Source organism: Podospora pseudoanserina (assembly GCF_035222485.1).
Source record: "Podospora pseudoanserina strain CBS 124.78 chromosome 7 map unlocalized CBS124.78p_7, whole genome shotgun sequence".
Taxonomy (NCBI): domain Eukaryota; kingdom Fungi; phylum Ascomycota; class Sordariomycetes; order Sordariales; family Podosporaceae; genus Podospora; species Podospora pseudoanserina.
Window position 1 is genome coordinate 1,480,775 of NW_026946671.1, and position 24,260 is coordinate 1,505,034.

Below are 24,260 nucleotides of genomic sequence, written 5' to 3' on the forward strand. Positions count from 1 at the left end.
GCTAGCTACTTAGGTTATTGAAAGGATACTTGTATTATGATGACTCTGGTTCTGGATGGTGTTTGGGTCACTTTCTCAGTATAGTGAGTTGGCGGTTGTGTGATCATTTGACTGTGTGTTGGTGTCGTGAGGCACGCCAGAAAGTGGTCTGATGTTCTAGTTGGAGAGGGTGTGCTCCCCCACGTAGAACAGACCACCCCACGAGCTTGGGGTTTGCTTGGCTGACCCCCCTTTTTTTTAATGGGGAGCGGGCTGAAGATGAAGTCTCGCCACGGCTGTGATGAGGAGTCAGGATAGATCATACCACTTTGTGGGCGTGGCCGGCCGCGTCGCCGTTGGTGTTTTTTTTTCTCTTTTTTTTTGTGAGTGTGAGGGATGTTGGAGAGAGAATTGTTGGGATGGATGAGGAGAGAAGAGGTATAAGAGAGGGGCAAGGTTCGTAACCTGGAGTTTGTTTTGCCCATCTCAGGACTGAACTTGGCCTTTCTCTTCATCAAATTGACTTGATTACCTAAGATATCTCGAAGATCGAGGGCAGCATTGAGATATTGCTGTTGAGGCTACACATCAACCAACCTGACTTACAACATCTACCTACTCAACCAACCTACGATATAGCACCCAAACAAAATGCTCTACACCCCCACCCCAGACACCCTCTACCACCCCCCCCCTCACCACATCGATCCCCTGGGGTACTCCCGCCTGGCAATCATAACCGGCTGCTCCTCCGGCATAGGCCTCGCCACAACGCAACTCTTTCTTTCCCACCAGTTCCAGGTCGTGGGGCTGGACATCACACCGTTTGACTACGACCTTTTGCGGGTGGAAGACCACGGTAGATTTCATTTTCATCTAGGGGACCTAACCCTCCCAGGACAGATAGAAGAAGGTGTGAGAATTGCTCACCATTTTGGGTATGTCTTCCCCCCCTCCCCCCCCCGTTTCCCCCCTTTTGTGTTATCACTAATGCTTGTTTTAGCGGGAGAGTTGATGTGTTGGTCAATGTAGCCGGCATCCTCGACACCTTCTCCTCAGCCGACACACTCCTCGATCCAGACTGGGACAACGTCATCGCCGTCAACCTCACCGTCCCCGTGAAAATGATGAGGGCCGTGATTCCTTACCTCAAACAGAGGCCGGAAGGGGGCGTGATTGTCAATGTGGCTAGCACCGCGGGGAGGAGTGGTGCTGTTGCTGGGGTTGCCTACACAGCTTCAAAGCACGGGCTGGTAATCCCCGCCCTTTTTCCCCTTTTATATCACCCCCCCCTCTTCCCCTTCCCCTACTTCGTTTCCCAACCCAATCAAAACTGACGTGAAGTACCGGGGCAGATAGGAGCAACAAAAAACGTCGCCTGGCGCTTCCGCAACGAAAACATCCGCGCCAACGCCGTCCTCCCCGGCTCAGTCGACTCCTCAGTCGGGAACAGGATAACAAAAGAACAAAGGGTTGATCTGGAGGGGTACAGAGCTGTCGAGTATGTTCAACCCTCCTCATTATCTCATTAAACAAATCGACTGACAGTGACAGACCAGTCCACGCCCTTCAGGCAAACCCCATCGCACCACTACCACCCATCACCGCCCTCGAGGTCGCCAAGACGATCCTGTTTCTGGTAAGTGATCAGGCGAGGACTATCAACGGGGTTGAGTTGCCTGTTGATCGGGCATGGGGCGTTGTGTAGATGATGCGTATATATGCGGTTTTTCCTTGGGTTTTGGTTGGTTCCGGCGGTTGTGTTTCTTTTTGTCCCATAGCAAGTTACTTTCCGTAGTCAGCCCAAAAGTTGATTTATTTCTCGAGTACTGCATCTCATCAGAAACTTGAAAGCATCGACATTAGGAGATCGCGATAAGCTAGATACAGGGTAGCCCCATCCCACCCCGATGTAGCGAACAACCCCAAGCCCCACCTGACAGATGCGGGGAAGGTGGGGAAACTCAGCCCTATTCTGACCGTTCCCCTAACATCTGGTCACCTGAAGACAGATAGATGAATTACTACCAGAACACAATGAGTGACAGGGTCAAAGTAACATTGGCTACAGGTGTCAGTTACTACTGCTAAATTAGAAACAAGGTGCCAAGTGGCACCGTCATAGGTTCCTCCACAATCTTGCCAGACGTCGCTCAACAATGTCTCTTGTATCTCCACTGAACATAGGGGTAAGACGTAACCATGGGTATCTCCAACGCTGGTTACAGCATCTCATAACTTTTCAGACCAAACAAACGTCCCAATTACAATCTCCTTCTGCAAATGATGAGCCCGTGGCCAGCTCAGGCCACCACTAAGGGAGTCTTCTTAGACCGAAACCCGGGTGGCGCGTTCTCCTCGTCCTCAGAATCGTCGATATTCAAGAGCTGGAAGCGATTGCTGACCGATGATTGCCTCTTTGGCTGAGGAGCTTCCTTGGTCTTCAGAACCATGGGGGCTGGGTAAGGGTGGGCACACTGATCCACGTCGAATTGAATTCTTCTGCCTTTGTATTTCCTGTCCAACATGTTAGCCTCCGCTAGTGAGAATCTGCGTAATGAAACATACATTCGGCTCAGCATGCAGGTGCGAGCATAGATGGCATTGTGCACCGAGTTGAGCTCGATATGACAGTTTCCACCGATGAACTGTATCTTGATCACAACCAGGTTGTGGATATGATCCAAGTCTTCGCGAATCACCTCCTCGGTATGTTGACTGGCGTAGTTCATGATGACAAGGTTGCGACTGGCCCCGGCCGAGATTTTGCCCGCCACATGGCCTGGCAGCACAAACTGACGCTCGTTCCACTTGACCTCGACCTGTCCTCATGTTAGCAAAAGTCAACCTACTTAAAAACCAAGTTGCCTACCCTCTTGTTTCTGATATACAAGTCATTACGACGACAATAGCCATAGAATTTCTGAGCATCGGCCGCATGAAGAAACGAGACGGAAGCTGAGCGGTCGTGAGAGCGAAGATACACGTCTAAGAGCTGGCCGCCGCGCACGGAGTTTGTGATATCAGAATGAGTGGTACCCTCGGCGAGATGTACGATTTGAAGGGTACGATGGCAGTTGCGCTCGTACTGATGGCGCTTCACTTCCCGAGGTGGTCCTGTGTAGTTTGCGCCAGGAACAGGGGACCCTTCTTCGATTGAGACATCTTCGTCCCCCTCGTCCTCCTCGTCATAGTCTCCTTCATCCCATGTCGAAGCGGTCTGCTGTGGGTACTGGCGATGTGAACGGTGGCAGGGATGGTCGTAGGAATGGCCGTAGGAGTTGCTGCTGGAATCAGTATGCGAATAGGAGTGCGAAGAACCGTTTCCATGTTGGTGGGAAGAGGCATGATGACGCTGCGTCGTCGAAGATGAGGAGAGACCAACACCTCCATGGTCCGTAGTAGAGGCGTGTGTATCCTCGTTATTCTCGGATTGGAAAGCCTCATCACCTTGGCTAAGGAGCTGTCAAACCGTTAGCAACCCGCAACTCAAACTCAATGGCTATGGTGGGGACATGGGCTTACAGCTACTGTAGCCTCGTCTACGCCACCACGTAGGAGGTTGCGCTTGAGGTTCTCTGGAAAATAACTCAGCTTGGTTGAACTGATAGACATCGCAATAGATCTCACCATATTGTCTTGCAATGGACTTGAGCTGGTCATATTCAACCTGTGAAACAGACAACGAGTCTGGAGCATTGATGCTCTTGATGCGAGTCAGAATATTTCTTTCCCTATGTCAAGTGTCGAATTAGTGTGTCGAATTTAACATACAAGCTGAACCCTAGAAGCGGGAGATGCAGGTCAGCGTTAGGTGACAACATTGGTGAACGGTTTCCTAAAGAGTCGGGTTCGGGATGTTGCGCGGATAAGGATAAGGCGGTAACAGAGACACAAAACATACCTTTGCAAGAGGAGATCAAGATCGGCACGGGCGATGGTGACCGTGTCAGAAGAGGACGACATTTTGACGAGAACTCAGAATTCGCAGACTGAGGGTATCGGGAGCTTGTAAAGCGCAGAACCAAAATATTTAAATAAAGTATTGGTTGGTGGAAGCTGCCCGCGCCATGATATGGACCCTGCTGCGAGCTCTTTCCTTTTCATCCAATTCAAAGTGAACTGACTTTCCCACTGGGAGCAGCCTCCAGCTCTCTCCCCAATCGCACGCTTATCTTCACGTGTGCGGTGTGAATGATGCAGCCAGCTGCTTCCCAATTGCTCACCATCTCCGGGCTTAGCGTCAAAGTATCCCGCCATGGCCACCGCTTTTTGGCCTCTCTGTTGTCTTTGGGCCTGCAAATGATGCCATGAGGCTGGCTGGATGTCCCGTCATACGGCTGTCAGTGAGTGAGTGACTTCGGGATGATGAGATGGCAGCCGTGACAGCCAGATCCAGAGGCTGGGGACCAGGCGTTCATGGCTTAATGCAGGTCATTGGAAAAAGATGGGATGACATGGACACTGGCCCATACCTTCCCCTTGAAAACCGTTGGACTGGCTGTGACAGTTTTAAGTGTTTACATGGCACGACTGCAGCCATAATATTTAGACTGACTGGAATGTGTGAACAGCAGGAACAGCATGACTGACAGCTGCAACCACTTGCGCCATCCAGTGCCGTACAGGAGCAGAGGCACAACGATTCCTGATATTGCCTCTTCACTCCGAAGCCACTGATCCAGCGCTCGGCCATTGCTTGGTCTCAAGTGCCGATGTCCGGACGGCGGGGTTTTGGGCGGCGAAGTTTCATCTGGAAAAGACATCTCTATCATGCTGCCGGTACTCGAGCGTTGCACGGCCAACACTTCAACAGCCAACGTGCAGAGAAGAGGTGCGGAGATGCGAGGTCGATGGCCGACAGACCACCGACTGGCTGGTCCCCACAGTTTAAGCATCTTGGCGATGGTGGTCGATCTGCGGTGGAAACAGCAAGAAGATATACCGGCATACGGCCAATTGTCACCGGCGAAGGAGAGATCACCTTGGGTATTTATGCGGTTACGATGTTGAACACAACGATCAGGATATTTTTAGCCGTGCACCTGGACACGAAGCCAGGATACGAAGGAGCATAAAAAAGAGCCAGGGTTGAGTGGGTAACGCGGTCTCCTGTTCTGTCGACGCCACTTCAGGGCTCCCGCTAAGCCCGATGCTGCAACGCTGTTAATTGGTTGCAGCATCGAGTGGAGTCGCTCGCTCGCCGGCCTGTCGTTGGTCGTGGAATGCACGCAAAGCCTGGAACTCCAACCCTCGACTTTCTCATTCCAGCCGCCTCCCAACTCCATCGTGCCTTGAAAGCGCTGCCTTTTTTTTTTGGCTTGTTCCATCGTTTTCTGTTCCTTGGGCAACCGGAACCGCACACTCGCTTTTCTGAACGCTCGCTACTTTTGTTGTCTAGCTGTCCCAAGTGACGCCTACTCTCGCTGAACCTTCACGCACATACCCTACCTGGCCAACCCTCGTTACTTTTACTCCACGCCCGTTTCGCGCGGGTCTCATTTTCGGCCAAACCGCCAATAGGGGTTACCCGCCGTGGCCCAGCAAGCAAACGCCCCTGTACCACTTTGAGAGAGACACCTGACGTGAACACCGGCACAAACACCACTGCGACCGAGCCTTTTCTCCGACGTTGAACAGACATCTTTACTTTCGCTTCCCTCTTCTCGGTACCTGGTCGACCTGGTCGCCTGCCCCTCGAGCATTTTCAGACGCGATCGATCCAAGTTGGTCAACATGAAGTTTTCGTCGGCTGTTGCCCTCCTGGGCCTCTCCTCTTCAGTCTCCGCGCTCGCATGGCCCGGTTTCTTGCCAGAACTTGACAGTCTGGTGGTAAGGCAGAACAGTGATGGTACGGAACACCCCAATTGCCTCGTCATTACTCGGCTGCGGCTAACAAGGACATGTAGAAACGACCAACTCCCCGAAGCCAACAAACACACCCTCGAGCAATGACAACAACAACGAAGAGGAGGAAGAGAAGACCACAACGGGCCCAGCCACACCACTCAGGACAAACCTCAACACAGCCGGCATTTCGCAATCGGGCAAGGCCACAGGCAGCGCAGCACCGAATGGCACCACTTCCGGCAAGCCCCGCCAAACTGAATTCAATCCACAAGACCCAGCCGGCGCCGTCGTCATGATCACCCCTTCGGTTATGGAAGGCTACCAGCTGTATAAGATTGGCGACTACATCACCTGGGCCTGGAACTACACCAACCTGCAAGGAACTCCCACCGCCATCGACGTGCTTGTTACCAACACCGTAGCCAAGCAGACGTGGACCCTCACCCAGAACATGACGTTTCAGGAGCAAGGAAGTTACACTTGGGACACGGGCGCATACGACCGGACAGCCGTGGCGTCTCCTCTGTTGGTGGAACAGTACACCCTCATCATCCACGATTCTGACTCGGAGCCCACTGGCCCGGCACCTGCGGGCATGCTTGCGCCCTTCAACAGCTTCAAATTCGGATTATACACCCCCAAGGTCTATACCCCCATCAGCGACGGCTGGAAATGCGCCTCTTGCAATGGTGCGGGTGGCATGTCGATTGACAGCAAGGCCGTGGCTGCCGCGGGCGTGATGAGTGTGATCACAGTATTGAGCTTCACGTGGTTCGTGGCTGGGTTTGGTGGGTTGATGTAGATGTGTCTGTAATTGATCTGAAAATGGTTGATTTCGTCACGTCGTACAGTGGGAGGAGCAAAAGAATAAAATGAAAAGGGGGGCGAGATCTACAGTGCTGTAAAGTCTTTTCCAAAAGAGGTGAGGAATACTTACGCTTAATATGGGAAGACAGAAAAGTGTAATTTGGTTGGCTGTTTACTTTTTCTGTCTTTGGCACAAAGAATTGGTTCTATTTTTCGGGGCTGGGGGCGTTGGCTAGAAACATGTTTTTCGGTACGCTTGATTTGGTTTCGAAAAAGTCGAAAGCAGAAGCGGCAGAGCGGTTGAGTTGTTGACTAAGGGGATGGATTTCTCATTTTCACCTGTATCTGTTTTTTTGGACATCTCACACACATTCATGGCGAGCTTTTTCCGGAAAGATGACGACTTTCATGCATACATACATATATTTCAGGTAGCTTTAATGACGAAGGGTATATCTTGACTTTTCTGTCTTGTTGGTCTTGTTGATATTGCATTATATATACAGTTGCCCCCTTTCCACGGCTTTTTGGTATCCATGTGTCGCAGTCTATGTTCATTAGTTGCTATTACATCACATCATTATTCTTGTCCATGTAAACCACCTCCTTCTCACACCATCCTCAAAGCAAACCCACCCCCCCTCTCCTCTTTCTCCCTCCCTGTAAAAATCCCACTCAAGTCCACCGCCCCCAAATCCGCCGCCTTTTGTCCCCTAACCGGCGCATTGGGCGTCTCCCTCTTCCTCCTTCTCTCCTGGCCCGCCTTGCTCGGAAAAGTAGGAAACATGGCCTCCTGCTTCGGCTTGGGGTCCTGCCGGAAATACTCATGCTCCAGCACCTCCCTCGCCGCCGGCCTCCTCTCCGGATCCAGCGCAAGCAACCCATTAAACAACCCCACCCCCGCCGACGTCAAAAGCGGAAACTTTGTCCTTATCCTCGAGTTCGTCGATCCCGGCGTCGGGTTATTCGGCAACCTCAACCCCCTCGCGTTCGGCAGCCTCCGAAACGAAGGCCACGACTCCTCCGAGGGCAGCCCGCACAGCTCAAATATCCGCGTGAGCTCGTCCACCTCGTTCCTCCCCTGCAGAAGCGGCTCCCTGGCCAGAAGCTCCCCAAAGATACACCCCACGCTCCAAATGTCAATCGCGCTGCCATATGTCGTCGCCCCGAGCAACAGCTCCGGGGCACGATACCACAGCGTAACCACCAACTGCGTCAGTTTCGGCGGCGGATCGCCCACATATCTTGACATGCCAAAATCCGCAATCTTTAGCTGGCCCCTGTTATTCAACAGCAAATTCGACGTTTTGAGATCCCGGTGAAGGATCCAGTTGTCGTGTAGATACGCCACCCCGGAGCAGAGCTGCAACATCAGCGTCTTGACTTCTGAGGCCAGAAACGGCTCGGGCATGTCCTCGAGGATAGACTTGAGGTCGTGTTCGAGGAACTCGAGGACGAGAAAGATGGATGGTTCCAAGGGGGTGGTCGAGTCGGAAACCACTACTTCCAGCAGGGGGACGATGTTTCTGTGGGAGCTGTTTCGCAGTATTTGAATCTCTCGCAGGCCGGTGACGGGGAGGCCGGAGCGGTCTTTCGGGTCGGTCTTGAGGCGCTTGAGGGCGACGATTTTGGAGGTGGAGAGGCAGCGGGCGCGGGAGACCCAGCCGTACGCGCCTTCCTCGATGTCGTTCAGCTTGTCATAGTTTTCCACGCTGCGGGAGCGGGAGATGGTTCCGGGGGTGAAGCGGAGAAGGTTGGTGATGGTTGGTTCTTCTGGGGGGGCTCCGTTGTGTGTTTCTTGTTGTTCGGGGGAGACTCGTCTTCGTTTTGGGGGAGGGCCGTTGGGGCTTTCTTGTGATTGTGGTTGCGGTGGTTGTTCTTGTTGGGCGGCGGCGGCAGCTTCGCGGGTTTTTCTTTCGGCTTCGAGTTTGCGCGCCTTTTCGGCTTTGAGGCGCTTCTTTTCCTCTTTTTCCCTTTTCAATTGCGCTTCGCGCAGGGCGTCTTCTTCGTCGTCTGCCCAGCGGGACTTGGCTTTGCTTGCCATGGTGATTTACTAATGTCTAGGAGACTGGATCGGGATAAAAATTTGCGTTACTGAAGGCGCTGGATATTGTATCTTGAATAAAAGAAGTGCTGTTTTCGCTGGGGGGCGCGTTGTCGTGTGGGATTCAAATGCATGCAAGAGCTTCGAGATTCAAAGATTCAAGATGCGCTTGGTTTATTTGGACATTTCCTGGTTGGTCAAAGCTTCTTCTCCAAGCAACAACCACAGCTCAACGCCTGGGACCGGACGGCAGATAATAACACGGCCAGCGCAGCTATACCGTTCAAATATCTCTTGATACTTTTTGACGTGATGGGTCAACCATGTTCATTTTTTGCTTCTTGGTATCTGCATCAAAAAGAGGCATCGAGCAAAAAGATGCGAATAGGGGGCGCTCTTGCCCCCTTATTCGATGCTGAGAAATGACATGATGTCCGTTCGAGGAAGCCGTGAGCGATTGTCTTGGTTATTTTTGGAGGAAAGATCTCATCAACCTTGTTGTCCGAAACATGACTTTCTCCTTTTTTTTTCTTTTTTTTTTCTTTTTTTCTTCCTTTTTTTTTTCCTTTTTTTTTTCCTTTTCTTCCCACAATATGCCACTCTGGTCTTGCTGTTTTTTCAACAACACCTTCCCCTCCGGGACGGGAGAGCTTCGGTGCGCCTTCCGAAGCCTCAGAGGATACGAGGCTTGGTCGAGCCTTCAAACTCCCAGAACTATGAAATCTTCTACCCACCTTTCTCTGCTGACATCTCCAGTGTCTGCATCGTCCATCGTCATCCCAGTGGCATCAGCTTTCTCCCTGCCACTGTTGTACTCCCGGCCTGTGGTTACCATCCCAGGCCTTTGCTTTCTTTTGCTCTATGTTATCATCAGACTCCCTTGCCAGAATGGACAACCTGACTAGCGCCTCATCGGGGAGCTCCATGTCCCCAACGGCTACGGACAAGGAGACCAAGTTGAACCCCAAGTCTCGCGTTTCCATCTTTGCCACGCTTCGTCGCAAGACTTCCCGAATTTTTGTTACCAAAAACACACCTTCACAAACACCAATGCCCTTTACAGATTATCAACCACAGCAAAGACGACGTTGGTTCAACTCTGTAGGTGGCCGGCACTCTCAACGGCAGAACATTCGGGACCACTTTGAGCGCGACGAAAGGACAGAAACCCCAACTACACCAACTACACCAACACCGTACTCGAACAGAGATGGCCCAACCCCTCCTCACTCGCCCGCCAGGCGGTTGTTGAGGACGACTAGCTCCATGTTTCTCTCGCTCCGTGGCAGGTTTCAACAAGAAAGCCCCGGCAGCCCCGAGAGTCACTATCAGCAAAGGGCTAGCAATGATGATGACAATGGCAGTGATCATGTCACCGGCGTCTGCGATCCAGTCGTACCAAAAGCTCCCGTCCTGGCCTTGCCGGCGGATGTCAAGACAAGAGCAGGTTGGCTAAGCCGCCGAAGCTCTTTTCAACTAGGCGTTCAGAAGGCTGTCCAGGACACGGTCGATAAGAACTTCTCTTTGGACTCTGCTTATGACACACCTGGTAAGTCTATGCTTTCCTGCACATCACAACGGACATGGCTGACCAGGAGCTACCTCCATAGTATCCCTTGGCCCGCGAAGCCGTCCGACATTGCCACCGCTTACTACCATAGCTTCGATGAATTCTTCGCTAGAGGAAGCTTCACGTCTGTATGACACCAGAATCGGTTTGCTGACCAGTGCGAGGGACGGTTGCCTCACTAGTCCAAGCATGTCAACTTGTGCAAACCCGTCGGGGACCCCCCGGGAGTTTTCCTCGGACTCGCCAACTCTTCCCAGCAGTAGTCAGCAAGACTCGGCTCGGACATCGCTAGACACGACGGTGAATGGCAACAGCAACTCGTTGAGCAGCCCCAAGACGTTTTCATCCAATGTCAGCATCCCTTCCCGCCAGCGCCGTATTCTGTCGGATTCTTCCTGGTCGCCAGAGTCACCAGAGGCACCGGTTTGCACCGCCTGCGGAAGCGCCAACCAGTCTCGTCTGATGGAGCGAAGCCTATGCGAGCTCAACCAACTCAGTGATGAGGAATTGGAGGCACTGTTTAGGAACAAACTTGGGGGGTTGTCACTGGTTTCGGTGGCCTCATCGAGGGGACATTGTGGTCCATATGGCAGCGGCAGTAAGGTTGGTGCTGACGAGGCGGCAGAGTTGGAGCTGAACAGAGCAGAGGAGCAAGATGACAAGAATACAACGGCGAGCATCTTGGAAGGGGATTCGAACATGTGTGCGAGCACTCCGAGGCGGTCTCTGCGGGAGGAGCTGTTGCAGGTTGGGGAGGCATCGCAGATTAGCTGGAGTACCTCACAGCAGCTTGAGGGTGAGATGGAGTAATGAAGCAAAGCATGATATCAGAGTAATGGTACGACAAAAGCGGTTTGGTAGTCAGATTGGAGTTGGAGTTTAACGGTTGGTGGTTTTATTGGTGCTGCTCTTGGGAACATTGAAAGGAAGAGAGTAGCTTGCAAGGCCGAAAGGCAAGATATAGTGTTTAGGCAGAAGTTATACAAACAGTTGGTCAGCCTTCAGTTTTGTGACCTGTGTTGTTGGTTAATGCACCTGGGAGACAAAAAGATGTTTCTCATGCCCAAATGAAAACAAAAAGAAATGGTCAAAAGGATTGGAAGAACTCTTTCAAGGGACCCTGATGATACTGACTTTGACCGACCCAGGGATCGAACCTGGCACCTTTTGTGTGTGAGACAAACGTGATAACCACTACACCAGCCGGCCTCGGATGAAGATGGCAGTCGCTGGTGTGATTTATAATGGAGATGCATGACGGTATGGAGTTGCGGGGGACCGCGGAGGAGCTTCAGCAATTCCATGGCGAATGGAGACAGAAATAGGAGGGCCCCACCCTGTCAATATTGCGACCCCCCTAATTCCCCTGAATCGACCGATGCGAGTTTCGGTTTTTTTTTTATCACAGTGTCAACAAAGGCCCGTCGCTGAGGAAATGGCTTTTCTCCATCTGACCCCTTTTCTGCCCACACCAGGAAGACAAAAGAATTCTTCTCCCTTGACGCTAGAAGGCCGGCAAGAGGGGTGGAATGCGACCGTACAGTTACCAAATTACAAAAGATAGAAGTGATCTCCAAGCCCAATGATGGACGCTGGACGCTGGTGGAGGGGCATTCCCGGCGGGGGCGACTGCTAAGCAACCAATGGGCTTGCAAGGAGCAGGGAGTGGACGGACCACCTTCTCCCAGGGAACACCGCCTCGGGCGCCTCAGACCGCGCTAATCTTGGAGCCGTGCATGGTGTGCATAGGCCTGGCTGCCTTTTCGTTAGCAACCTGTGGGAGGAGGGGGTGGTTTATCTCAGCTTCAACAGGGCCGATCTTCCTTCATTAACCTAGGAGCATTTCAACGAGCGACGACTTCTTGTGAACGGGAAGAGAAAGGAAAAAAAGTCACACTTAACTACTCTCACAACTTTTACACACACACACACACACACCACCACCCGTCTCTCTTCGTTCTTCTTGTAATTCCTTTTCTTTCTTTCAATATCCCCTCTCTCTTTTTTTTGGTCAACAGCAAGAGCAAATAGCAATTCCAGATGGCTGGCCGTTTCGTGCGCGCGTCGAAATATCGTAAGCTTTTGAACCCACCTCCCCTACCTACCGAGAGAGAGAGAGACACCGACCGACCGACCGACTACTCCGACGAGCAGCTTGTCGCATTGCGCAATCACCGAGCCTCATCAGTCGCGTGCTCTGGTGTTTTTGGGCAGTTCCCGACGCCAGCGCATGCGATTGCGACTGAAAGAGTGTTGTAGTAAGAGGAAGGACGATACTGACAGGCCGTTTGCTTTCTTTTTGTTTTAGGACACGTCTTTGGCAAGCCCACCAAGAAGGAGTTTTGTTATGACAACCTTCACATCAGCCGCAATGCTTGGGACACCAACTTGCTCAAAGTAGGTGTTGCTGCCCGAGAAAGAAACGGAGTGGGGAAGCTCACCAATGTTGTTTTTCTGGCTAGGTCAACCCCGAGTACATCTCCGTGAACTGGGAGTCGAGTGGTGGTGGTGCTTTCGCTGTCATCCCCGTAAACGAGCGCGGCAAGCTCCCCGACCAAATACCGCTGTTCCGTGGACACACTGCTGCTGTGTTGGATACCGACTGGTGCGCATAATATCCTTGGAGTGTTGGGGGTTCGAAAGGAGATGGTCTGACTTGCGACTAGGAACCCGTTCAACGATCGCATCATTGCCTCGGCCTCGGATGACGGCAAGGTGTTCATCTGGGAGGTGCCGCAAGGGTTCACACTTCATACCGATGCGGAAGAGATTGTTGATGTAGCTCCTGTTAGCAAGCTGGGTGGACATTCCAGGTAGGGAGTGGTGCTTTGGCTGCTTGTCGAAAGGGGCTGCGAAGCTGATTGGTTTCCAGGAAAGTTGGACATGTTCTCTTCAACCCGGCCGCTGAGAACATCCTGGCCTCTTCTTCCGGCGATCAGACTATCAAGCTGTGGGATATCAGTACCGGGCAGGCTGGTCACACTCTGAAGCACCCCGAGATTGTGCAGAGCTTGTCGTGGAGCGCCAATGGCGCCATGTTGGTGACTACCTCGAGAGACAAGAAGCTCCGCGTCTGGGATGTCAGGCAGGAGAAGCCGGTCCACGAGCACCCCGGCCACGAGGGTGCCAAAAACAGCCGCGCTGTGTGGCTCGGCGAGCACAACCGCATTGCCACTACCGGCTTTTCGAGGATGAGTGAGCGGCAAATCGCTCTCTGGGAACCTGGTCGCGCGCAACCCATTGGCGGCTTCACTTCTCTCGACTCCATTTCTGGCGTTTGCATGCCCTTCTGGGACGACGGATCCAACTGCCTTTATCTCGCTGGCAAGGGTGACGGCAACATTCGCTACTTTGAGTATCAGAACGACAAGTTCGAGTTCCTCGCCGAGTACAAGTCTGGTGATCCCCAGCGTGGTGTCGCTTTTGTTCCTCGTCGCGGTATCAACGTAAGTCGCTTTTTTGTTCTTCTTTTCTATCGGCAACAGATTCTCTAACAGACAACAGGTTCACGAGAACGAGGTTATGAGAGGTTACAAGACGGTCAACGATACTTACATTGAGCCCATCTCTTTCACCGTGCCTCGTCGCGCCGAGACCTTCCAATCCGACATTTTCCCTCCCGCTACCGGTGTCAAGCCCGCCATGACTGCCAAGGAGTGGTTCAACGGCAAGGACGGTCTTCCCAACAAGATCGACTTGGAAAGCATCTATGACGGCAATGCTCCTGTGGAGGTCGCTTCCGACTACAAGCCTCCTGTTGCGATTCCGGCTCCCGCCCCGGCTCCCGCCCCGGCCACCGCGCCTGTTGCCTCGCCCAAGAAGGAGCCCGAGCCGGCTCCTGTCGCCCGTGCCCCTGCTCCTTCGGTTGCTGACCAAAAGACCTCCATCTCGGCCATGGCCAACAAGTTCCAGGACGATGAGGAGTCTGGCAATGATTCCGAGGCCTCGAGCTTCGAGGAGATCTCGCGTCCCGCTCAGCGCCAGAGCATCATCATCAAGTCACCGAACAAGCCGTTCCCGATCGCGACTACTCCCCCTCCCGGCACCAAGCACTCTCCTAGTCAGGTGTCCCCTGTCAGATCCCCCGGCAATGTAACACCTTCTGTGAAGCATACCCCTACTCCCTCGGCAGCTACCGCCGCTGCTGCGGCTGCGGCGGCCACGCCCTCTGGGACTCCTATCGAAGTGTCTCTGGAGCAGATCAAGCACCTCTTGGTCCAGCAGGCCGTCATCATCAGCTCCCAGAGCGAGAAGATCACCTCCCAGACTAACGTCATCAACCGCCTTGCCAGCGACGTCGAGACCCTGAAGAAGCGGGTCGAGGCCGGGTCGCAAGAGCAGAGCGAGCGGATCCGGCTTCTGGAGCTGGAGTTGGAAGAGGCCCGATCTTGAAGGGTGAACTTTTTGACCGACCTCGAGTTGAAAAGATTGGCGTTGGATCTTTTTTTGGTTTTGCTTCTGGGAAGCGGATTTCACACACACAGAACAATGCATGTGAGATGTATGTCATTACGAGCTATATGGGTTGTTTGAGTTTTTTTTTTTCTCTTTATTAAAGACTAATTGGGGGGAGAGGAAGGACTGGAGGGATTTTTTCTTTCCTGTGTTTTTCTGTTTGTGAAGACATGGTCGGATGGAAAAAAAGAGAAAAGTCCTGGTCTATCTCTGGCTTTTTTGGTTGATTTGGGTTGTTTTGCAAAGTCTTTTTAGCGAAGAATAGGGGAGGGAGGTGTTTGTTTGGAAGAAGACTACTGGGGGGAGGAGGGAGGGGAAGCAAGCAGGCAAAGCGAACAAGCAAAAAAAAAAAAAATCAAATACCCATGATTTTTTTCATTATTTTCTTGTTATGCGTATATGTACATTTAATGTCCCCGTCTCTGAGACATGACAAGATCAATAAAGGGTTGTTTTCTATAACTTTTGTACTCTATTCTGAGTTATGTCTAAAAGTGTTGAAGTGTGAATTACATGTTGAATCTTTGTCATGTCCTCTCCTTTGTTTAACATATGAAGGTGTCGTCTATCGGCAGCAAGAGCAGGTATTGTAAAAGTTGATGTCATCGTCGTCATCGAACTCGATCTCATCCAAGATCTCTTGTGTAGTCTTTTGCTTTGCTTGTTGTTGCTGCTGTTCCGCTTCCCTTTTTCGCCCCATGACAAAAGCGTCGATATCCAACTGCTTCAGCTCCTCCTCCTCCTCCCCTTTTGTCTCCTCCAGCAACCCCCTCAGTTCCTCCACCGTCGTGTTGTCCACCTTCCCCTCTGTTACCAACCCCTCCAGCACTTTCAAATTCTGCTCTGCCCCCTCCCTTTCCATCGACGTCAGCTTTCTCCTTTGCGTTTCCAACCCCTCCCTCGCTTTCGGTTCCGTCTTCCACTCCCCTCCCTCACTCCCATTCTGATACCCCACCCCCCCTCCCCTCCGAACGACAACCACCTCGTGCACATGTCCCGGGTGCTCGTCAACCCACCCCGCGCCAGTAACGCACCCGCCAAAACTCTCATCATGAACACCCCTCGGCGTCAACCTCGGCGGCAACCCCCTGCTCATGCTCTCCGGTAACCCCCGATAAAACCTAACCAACACCCCCAACCTCGAGAGGACCTTTGGCACGGCGAGGATGACTACCTTGACTGTGTACCCAGCCCCACTGAAAATTTTGACTATATCCTCAAAATCCCCCGGATGTCGACACGCGCTCTCAACCAAGACCGGGATCTGCGCTTCGGCGGCGGCGGAGCAAGCCATTGATAACCAGACTCTGGCAGAGGGGGAGGCGAGAGCGGAGGCGAGGGTGGGATGGAGGGTTAGGCAGGGTGTGTAGAAGGGGTGGTGGGTTTTGTAGGTGTCTGCTATCAGGTGGCAGGGGGGACGATTGGGGAGGGGGATAGGGAGGAGGATAGGAGGGGGCGAGGCGGGTTTTGCCTGAGCCGGTTTGGCCGAGGAGGATTATCGCTGTTGGTTTTGGGGAAGAGGGTAAAGGGGTGGGGGGATGAAGGGGTTATTTCTAAGGGGAGGATGGAGGTGGTGAAGATCTGGGATTGTTGTTCGGGGGTGAGGTGCCAGTGGGGGGGGAGGGTTGTTGAGGGTTGTTGTTGTTGTTGTTGTTGTTATTGTTGTTGTTGTTGTTGTTATTGTTGTTGTTGTTGTTGGAGGAGGAGGAGGAGGAGGAGGAGGGGCATTTTGAGGGTGGTAGGTGGCGGTTGATGAGGTGAAATGGAGATAGATGCCCGGGGGGGAAGGATGAGGTGAATTTGGAGATGCTGAGCTGCGGATCACTCAGAGGCTCATGTGCTGTTGTTTGGCGGGTGGGTGAACCGTCAAAGACTTTCAAGAAGAAAAAAAACTCACGATATCAAAGAAGGAAAGTTTGGTTTATATATGTATACCACCTACACGGATACAACCCAGCTTTACGTAAGGCACCGCCGAACCGTGGGGCGAATCACAAAATGTCTTGGCTGGAGGTGCGAGAGAGAGACAATGTGGGAGTCAGGGAGGGGCAGAACCTGAGTTCGGTGCCCACTTTGAACGATCACGACATCTCGGTCTCTGGTGTAACAACCCGGAAGGATTTCTCTTTTACTATTATTCCAAAGCCAGACACCTCAACTTACAGAATCATCTCAGTATCAAAACAAGACTCAAAGTTCATTGGCATGCCTTGGAAGTTAGAGAGTAATGAGTGTCAACTTAAAGCGAAGATAGCATCGAGATGAAGGCTAGGCTTCAAATGATAACCCAACCACGGCAAATGCACTTGGACAACTATTTTCGTAACGATTTTTTAATTTTCATTTTGTCGACTCGTCTACTAACTCTACCTCTTTCCCGCTCATTAGCTATTATGTCATCTCCCAAGAGACATATTCTATATGCCCCTCCCATAGGATCGTCCAAACCTTCCTCCATGGGCCACATATCTATCTATCTTGCAATCTTTCACAAAGCGCACATGAATAATCACGCAAAGAAAACATCGAGAAGAAAGTCTAAAGCAATATTTCGATTGATGCCCCCAACACCACACAACCTAGCAAATCAACAAGATGGGGTAGGAGAGTAAGAAGATGACAGCAACAGCACTCAACGAGCAACAAATACACCTGTGTGCATAAATCTGAAAATATAAAATCTGTCGGTGAGGTAACAAACCCCAAATAACAACCAGAGCGAAATCAAGAGAACAGCACAAGGAAATAGCAGCAGACATAAGAGACGAATCCAAGTAGCAAAAAAAAAGAGACGAGTTTAACCCTCGGCAACAGCAACTACCAGATATAGAAACAAGAAGAGAGTAAGAAACTATTTCCCCTCCCACTCTCTATCTTCCTTTGCCGGCCAGCGAAACATCCATCCACTTTTCCATCATCCCTGCCATATTTAACCCCCATCCTTCATCTTCGTCGTCAAGTCACCTTCCCAGCCCTTCCCCCTTCCAACAACAGAAAACCGTTGCCAGCCAACCTTGCCCCCAAAGTCTGCCAGCAGTGATGTGTCGTAAGAGTGAAGAACAGTCCTCAAGGGACACGAGAAGCCAAGTCGAGACCTTGGAATGACCCGTAAACAACGAAGAAAGTCAAAGGAGTACGACGATGTTGATGAACAAAACGACTTTTGATAAGGCATCGTACCAATACTCAACATGAAAAAAGAAGGGTGATGTCGAGAAGAAAAAACGCCTGGAAAAGCAAATAAGCTGTTGACAAAAAACCGGGTGCTTGCCCTCCTCCTATGTCCGTAACTCCGTTGGTAAAAAAGAAGATCTCATTTCCTTCTTCGTGGCGGATTGTTGTCTTCTCCCCGATGACGAGAAGACTCTATTTGAGGTATCACAAACTTTTGGTGAAAAAAAAAGAAAACCGTTTTGAAGGCCCCCGTCGCAAATGCAAATGAACTAACCGCCGAGTCTATGCATACTCTTCATGAATGCGAGACTGATGCAATGAAAAGACCCTTTACTCCTTCTTGTCCGAGGTGACAGTCGAGTCGAGCGACGCCTTGGGGAGAGCGGGCGACGCGTGCGCTGATGGAGGCGAACCGGGGTGATCAGCCTCAGCAAGAAGTCTGCAAATACATGTGGGTCAGTTATGGTCCATATACGGCGAGTTAAAGAAGCGAGTAAAAACTTACGCAAATGCATTGGCGTGGCCAACCGAGTCGCGCTGCGAAACTGGGGGTGTCCCGGTGCGTGAGGAGACACCGGAATCCTCTCCGGTACGCCCAAAAGCACCACCGGGTCCTCCCATGCGTCTACCGCTATTGCTTCTAGAGTTGAACATCGAGGTCGGGCCGAATGAAGCCATGTTCTGGCTGGAGCTGCGGTTGGATGAGCCCTTCAGACGACGGAGATCGTCGCTAGCCACCGTGTTGGGAGCCGCATTAGCGTACGAGAAGTTTCTCGAATCTTGACGACCACCCATGGGGCGACCACCAGGGGCACCGCGCTGGTTGGTGCGGGCATTTTCCGCTGCCTTTTGCGCAGCAGCAGCTTCGGCCTGCGAAATTGTTAGCAACATAGTCTCGAACACGAAAGGGAGATGCACGGCTTACCTCGGCGCGGACTTCCTCGAGGGTCTTGGGGCCCTTGTTCTGCTCCTTGGAGTGCCAGCCACTGCGGCGCAAGTCCACAATGTCCATGAGCATGAACTTGAGACGACTGGGAAGAGTCGGCAGATTCATCATGGAATCGATGCGCTGGAAATAGGCATCCATCATAGGTCGGCCCTTCTCAGTGCTATCCAGAGTGCCACCAATCGTTCTGAGCAGCTTGGTGAGAGATTCAATCTCGGCTTCATCAGGGAGATCCTGGTACTCGAGCAACTTGCGAACACACTCGTGCATGATGCGCTCTGTCAGCATACCCAGCTTGAAGAGCTCACCAATGAACTGGACGAGACCGAGACCGCGACGCTTGGCAGCCGCAGCAATGTAGTATTCGTCTGAGAGCATGGCCGCCTCGGCAGTCTTCTTCTCATCGCCCTCCTTGACCTCAGGAGGAGGAGGCAGGTTAGACTTCCATCCTCGCTCGAACTCAGTCTGGCAGCGGTTGAGGAGATATTTGCGGAAAAGGGGACCACCGCTGATAACGTTGCCCTGTTTGTCCGTGACAGTCTCATCGCGGATCTCGGGGCTCATCGACTCGAGCATGCGCTTGCAGAACTTGGCATACATGGAGGCCCAGTGGGCTTCGTCTGTCGCCTTCTCGAAGGTGAGCTGAATGACTTGGCGAAGTGTCCGACCGTCCTGCTCGTTCTTGGACTGCGCGGCGATGGTGAGGATTTGATCGGCAATTTTGTCGAATTTCTCAGGAGTCATCTTGTTCAGGGCAGCCTTGACCTTGCGCTGCACCATTTCGGGATCCATGTGGCCATTTTGAGCCACGGCGGTCGGGTCTTGAGGCTTGTTGATGCTGGTCGGTTTCCAACCCGTCGCCGAGACTTGAATGGGCTTGAGCTCCATGCCTGCAGTAAGGGGCATAGTCTTCGCAGCTTGGGCCTCGGCCTTTGCGTTGTTAAAGTTCCCTTCTCTCTTGCTGCCTCCGCGTCTGCTACCGGTGCGGGGAGAGGGCAAGCCTCCAGCAGCTGAAGGGTTCCGGCTCATGCTCGTAGGGAAACCACCACGACCAAAGCCGCCCATAGTGCCCATGGGGGGTCTTCCTCCCAGACTGCCTTGTGACATGGCAAACCGTTGCTCCGAGGTCGTACCAGGAGGAAGTGGTTTGGCGCCAAACTGGCCCATGGCTCCGCCTGAAGGGAAAGCGGACGACGCACCAGCGCGGGAACCTTGACGGCCGGAGCCGCCGCCCGGGGTGCGGGCCGAGGCCGAACGATCCGAGTCGCCAATCAAAGTCTTGACCTGTTGGTGAAACTCCATAGAAGGCTGCTCAGTGAACACCTGCTTGAATTGCAGCAAAAAAGCAGCGTCGTATTTGAAGACCTTGCCCTTCTTTGACACCGCAGCGTTGAGAGCAGGATTGGGTGAGCGGACACCCTCGGGATAAATGTCCAACTTCACGCCTGGGAGGAAGCGGGCGGAACGAAGGGACTGCAGCGCGGCACTTGGCTGAGGGGCCTCGACCTGGGCAGTCTTGAGGGGCGCCAGGTTCAGAGCGGCAGGCTTGCCCTTGGGTTTGTCTGCGCCAGTCTTGATGGCTGGGGGAGCCGCGGCAGCTGGCTTTTCGCTGATGGCAAGCTCCTTCAAGTCCTTGCTGAGCAATTCGGCCACACTGGAGGAGTCGCCCTTGGCCCGCTCCTGCTCCCTCCGCTCCTCTAGGATCTCCATCTCGCGTTCCTTGGCTCTGAGAGCTTCTGGGCTATTCTCAGCCGCCTTTTTGGCTTCTTCAAGGGCCTTCTGGGCTGCCTTTTCGGCTTCCTTCTTGGCGGTGATCGCGGCCTGTTCGGCTTCACGCTTCGCATCCTCTTCCTCCATCTCCCGAATCATGCGCTCCATGTATTCCTCCTCAGTCTCCTTCTTCTCCTCCTCCGTTGCTGGCTTCTTGGCAGCCCCTGCCTCGGCTTCAGCCTGAGCTTTGGCTTCGGCTTCCGCCTTCTTCTTTTCCTCAGCCTCTTCGGCAGCCTTCTTCTCAGCGGCGAGTCGCTCCTCCTCGGCGGCCTTTTCGGCAGCAGCCTTCTTCTCCTCAGCAGCCTTTTGCTCCTCAGCAGCCTTTTGCTCCTCAGCAGCCTTCTTCTCGGCGGCAGCTTTAGCCTCGGCCTCAGCAGCAGCTTGTTCAGCGGCGGCCTTGTCCGCAGCAGCCTTGGCAGCAGCTTCGTCGTCCTTCGCCTTGGACTCGGCAGGCGTGATGGTGGAACCCATTACCTTGTTCTTGAACTCATTTCTAACCTGCTCGATTGTCTTGCTAGAGGCGCTTTCATTGCGCACGTGGGATGGAGTCGCCGACTTGGGGGGCGGAGTTGGGGTGGATGCGATTACGGGAGGCGTCTTAGACTGCTGCGTAACCGGTGGGGCGGGGGAGGGAGGAGCCTTTATAGAGTTGATGTCGAGAACATTACCGTTGGGGTCCTTGATTACAATGCCACCCTTCTTGGGACGAGCAAATGTCGAGCTGACAATCGCAGGCGCAGCGGCGGCTCGTGGCTGGGGGGTGCCTTGGGTCGAGGGAGGAGCTGGGGCAGGGCCAGTGCTCGAGGCTGGACGATCTGAAATCTGTGAAGCATTACGGGACATAGGAGGGGCACCCGAAGGGGGCTGGTAGGGCGCTTGTGGCACAAAGTTTGGCTGTCCTGGGTTGAAGCCACCGGCCGGAGGGAGGTATGGGTTACCCTGGCCCATGTATGGCTGGAAAGGAGGAGCCCGATAGGGATCCATGTACGGCGCGCTCATCTGTAGTTTGGTTTCGGTTAGCAGCCTTTCAAAATTACGGCTTTCTGGTGATAAGTCGATGGGCCCCATGAAAGGAGGACCCAGCATGGGCGCCCCGCGCCTGGGATCAAAGCTGTATGGGGCAAGCGGGCCATCCGAATACTCGGGCGGTGGGGGGCCGCCGTTGAACTCCTGATGGAAACCGACTCCTTGTTCCCACACCTTGCTCTGACGTCGAGGCTTCTGGGAGAGCTCGAGGGCTTTCTGTTTCTGGGGAGCGCCATTGGGACCACGCATCTGCTGGGAAGCCTTGTCCGCCTCTCGGCGAGCTTGCTTCTTGTTTTTGTGCGGCTTGAATGAGGAAGAAGAAGTAGAAGAAGAGGGGGGGTTTGTGGGAATGAAGGGGGACTTTACTGGTTGTTGATACATGTTCATGGCAGGCGGGTAATAGTTGGGCGGAACAGGTTGCATAGTGTTCGGCTGCATTACTGGAGTTCCGTGGGCCATGGTGGGAGTGCCAGCAGGGCTAGCACGATGAGGTTGGGGAGAGGCAGGGTAGCCGCCCCGATACGCAGGCATTCCACGACCGGCATGTCCAGCGTTGGGACCAGAGAAGTTCCGGTTGTTTGGGGGAAACCCCATGTTGGGGTTGTTGTTGAAGTTATGGCCGTGGCTGAAGCTGCCACGTCCACCGCGACCACCTTGGAAGTTGCCACGACCGTGACCAGGGCCGCCGTGCTCACCATGGGCCGAAGCCTGGGAGTCCCGTCGAACATGTGGGCTCTGAGCCATAGCGGCACCGTGCTGCTTCATGTGACGCTGAGAGGGACCGGTTAGCAAGGGACGGCGGGAATAATCAGACATGTTCAGATATGTACTCACATCAGCGTCGCCGGGGAAGCTGCCAAAGACAGGACCCTGAGCTGGGGCACCAGCGCGTTGGGCAAGCCCACCACCACTCTGGTGGCTCTGGGGAATGGGCGATGGGGAGTGAGCAGGAGACGCCACTCTTGGGTTGGCACCACCTGGAATCGGGATAGGTGTCGCTCCAGCAGGCTGGGGAGTGCTGTGAGCAATGGCTGGCGACTCAAAGCCGAACTTGGGGATCGGGCCACCGACGGGACCACCGTTGGCAAGATGGCCGGCCGGGGCGTTGGCACTGATGGTGACAGAGGGCTTCCGGGTGTGATCAGCAACACTGCCGTTGGCAATGGTGGTTCCGCGAGCGACAGGCATGGCGGGGGTAATGTTCTGTCTGCCGTTCACCGGCTGGACATTTGCGGACTTTCCATTAGGAGGGACAGTCGAGCCAGCCACCACGGGCGGGTGAGAACCCGTCGCAATCAACGGGGTTGAGGTCGGCTTCTTGTTCGCACCGGCTGCGGAAGCATACGACGGGGCAGCTACGGGAGCGGTGTTGGAAGTAGCCGGCGTTTGGTTGGATTGACTCGCAGTAGAAGTCATTAAGAAATCGGTTGCTCGAAAGCTCTGTTCTTCTCGAGGTGCGCGGTTTGTTGTATCGGGTTGATTGCGGGGGAGGAGTGGTGGTGTGAGACTAGGGTCGAGATATCAAATCCGACGACGTTTGCTGCTGCGCAAAAACGAAAAAAAAAGTCCCGGCGAAAAAGAAAAAACCAGTCGCTCCAAAAGTCAGATAGACAGTGTGGAGTTGCCGTTGGCTTAAAATTGCGTGCAGTCGCTTTCACACTCGAAGAGTCGGGTGGTTGGGCGTGCAGGGCAAGGCAAACTCTATCGTGAAAGAGTGTGGTGGTGGGAAGTGGGAGATGGGTTGTCGCAACCGAAAAAGTTCGAGGCGACAAGAGAGCGACTTTGCCGGATCTGCTGGAGAGAGCCCACAACAAACTGTCTTGGGAGGGGGGTAAGGTATTACCTCTGCTCTGCTCTGTCAGGTCTGAGAGAGGGGCAGGGTGAGGTGGGTCGTAAATCTCTGCTTCTCGGGTGGAGAATATGAGAGAAGACGTGAATGGAGGTGCCCGTCAGTGAGAGACGTTTTCCTCCTCGAAATCCACAAGATGGTTGTGAAAAAGTGGTGGTGGAAAATCGAAAAAGAGGGAAAAATTTGGGCACTGCAGCAGCTGCTTTGATGGTTGGTGAGGCGAGGGAAGGGGGGCCCTTGCCCAGGCATCTCTCGCCGCACCAAAAAGTTAAATCAAGCCGCCGCAAGTACCTGCCTGTGATTTGCTCCCCGTGGTACCTCTGCCCCACTTCTGCCCACGTCCCAAAGCTTGGACCAGGTGAGTCTGCCACACACTTAACGCTGACAACCTGCTGCTTCGTTAAGTGGATTCACTGATGAGTGCTATTCTCTAGGCCTCTAGGTATGCCAGACTCTCGGGTTGGCTATGAACTTTCAGATATTGGCATGTGCATGAGGCTGAAGTTGTGAATAAACCTTGAAAGTCACCTCAACCACGCCAGTGACATCAAAGGCTGTCAAGCTATGGACGACGGGAGCCCTGCCCTAGGCACTGGCACAAGCACCGCCGGCTCACTGCTCACTGTGAAATTATCCCGACACCTCATGGCAGCGCGGTGTGGTGCAAACAACACATCTGGGTAGGAAACATGTGCTCAACTTTGTTTTTCTGTCCATCCATACCCCAGTGAGGATTATGAACAAACATTCATTTCAGGTACACAATAGCAGACCATCGCGGGGCGCCCTA

The 24,260-nt window shown here is 53.3% G+C and overlaps 7 protein-coding genes and 1 non-coding gene across 8 annotated transcripts; 4 read left to right on the top strand and 4 right to left on the bottom strand.

Annotated features, from left to right (window-relative positions):
• Positions 1-630: 630 nt before the first annotated feature.
• QC764_711115 (uncharacterized protein) lies at positions 631-1,813 on the top strand (the record flags this gene model as incomplete). Its single annotated transcript, XM_062950734.1, has 4 exons — positions 631-917; positions 983-1,232; positions 1,335-1,480; positions 1,534-1,813. 4 exons carry the CDS (start codon positions 631-633, stop codon positions 1,685-1,687), a joined length of 837 nt encoding a protein of 278 aa, XP_062796770.1. The 3' UTR covers positions 1,688-1,813.
• Positions 1,814-2,017: 204 nt separating this feature from the next.
• On the bottom strand, positions 2,018-4,568 carry QC764_711120 (uncharacterized protein). Its single transcript, XM_062950735.1, has 6 exons — positions 4,538-4,568; positions 3,884-4,299; positions 3,505-3,713; positions 2,852-3,442; positions 2,548-2,801; positions 2,018-2,496 (listed from the first exon to the last, which is right to left on the bottom strand). Exons 3-6 carry the CDS (start codon positions 3,676-3,678, stop codon positions 2,283-2,285), a joined length of 1,233 nt encoding a protein of 410 aa, XP_062796771.1. The 5' UTR covers positions 3,679-3,713; positions 3,884-4,299; positions 4,538-4,568; the 3' UTR covers positions 2,018-2,282.
• On the top strand, positions 3,780-7,212 carry QC764_711130 (uncharacterized protein). The gene is made up of 3 exons (XM_062950736.1): positions 3,780-4,329; positions 4,554-5,830; positions 5,889-7,212. The coding sequence occupies exons 2-3, from the start codon at positions 5,716-5,718 to the stop codon at positions 6,629-6,631; spliced, it is 858 nt and encodes a 285-aa protein (XP_062796772.1). The 5' UTR covers positions 3,780-4,329; positions 4,554-5,715; the 3' UTR covers positions 6,632-7,212.
• On the bottom strand, positions 6,853-8,680 carry QC764_711140 (uncharacterized protein; the record flags this gene model as incomplete). Its single annotated transcript, XM_062950737.1, has 1 exon — positions 6,853-8,680. One exon carries the CDS (start codon positions 8,678-8,680, stop codon positions 7,247-7,249), a length of 1,434 nt encoding a protein of 477 aa, XP_062796773.1. The 3' UTR covers positions 6,853-7,246.
• Positions 8,681-8,903: 223 nt separating this feature from the next.
• Positions 8,904-15,212, top strand: CRN1 (Coronin-like protein crn1). The gene is made up of 8 exons (XM_062941116.1): positions 8,904-9,335; positions 9,437-10,229; positions 10,291-11,046; positions 12,559-12,647; positions 12,713-12,855; positions 12,917-13,063; positions 13,123-13,696; positions 13,755-15,212. Exons 1-8 carry the CDS (start codon positions 9,093-9,095, stop codon positions 14,640-14,642), a joined length of 3,633 nt encoding a protein of 1,210 aa, XP_062796774.1. The 5' UTR covers positions 8,904-9,092; the 3' UTR covers positions 14,643-15,212.
• Positions 11,387-11,459, top strand: QC764_0106520. The gene has a single exon. It is a non-coding gene; the product is annotated as a tRNA-Val (tRNA).
• Positions 15,213-15,270: 58 nt separating the features above from the next.
• On the bottom strand, positions 15,271-15,999 carry QC764_711160 (uncharacterized protein; the record flags this gene model as incomplete). The annotated part of the gene is made up of 1 exon (XM_062950738.1): positions 15,271-15,999. The coding sequence occupies one exon, from the start codon at positions 15,997-15,999 to the stop codon at positions 15,271-15,273; it is 729 nt and encodes a 242-aa protein (XP_062796775.1).
• Positions 16,000-17,025: 1,026 nt separating this feature from the next.
• Positions 17,026-23,686, bottom strand: QC764_711170 (uncharacterized protein). The gene is made up of 5 exons (XM_062950739.1): positions 22,456-23,686; positions 21,988-22,392; positions 18,805-21,594; positions 18,385-18,749; positions 17,026-18,318 (listed from the first exon to the last, which is right to left on the bottom strand). The coding sequence occupies exons 1-5, from the start codon at positions 23,035-23,037 to the stop codon at positions 18,210-18,212; spliced, it is 4,251 nt and encodes a 1,416-aa protein (XP_062796776.1). The 5' UTR covers positions 23,038-23,686; the 3' UTR covers positions 17,026-18,209.
• Positions 23,687-24,260: the final 574 nt, after the last annotated feature.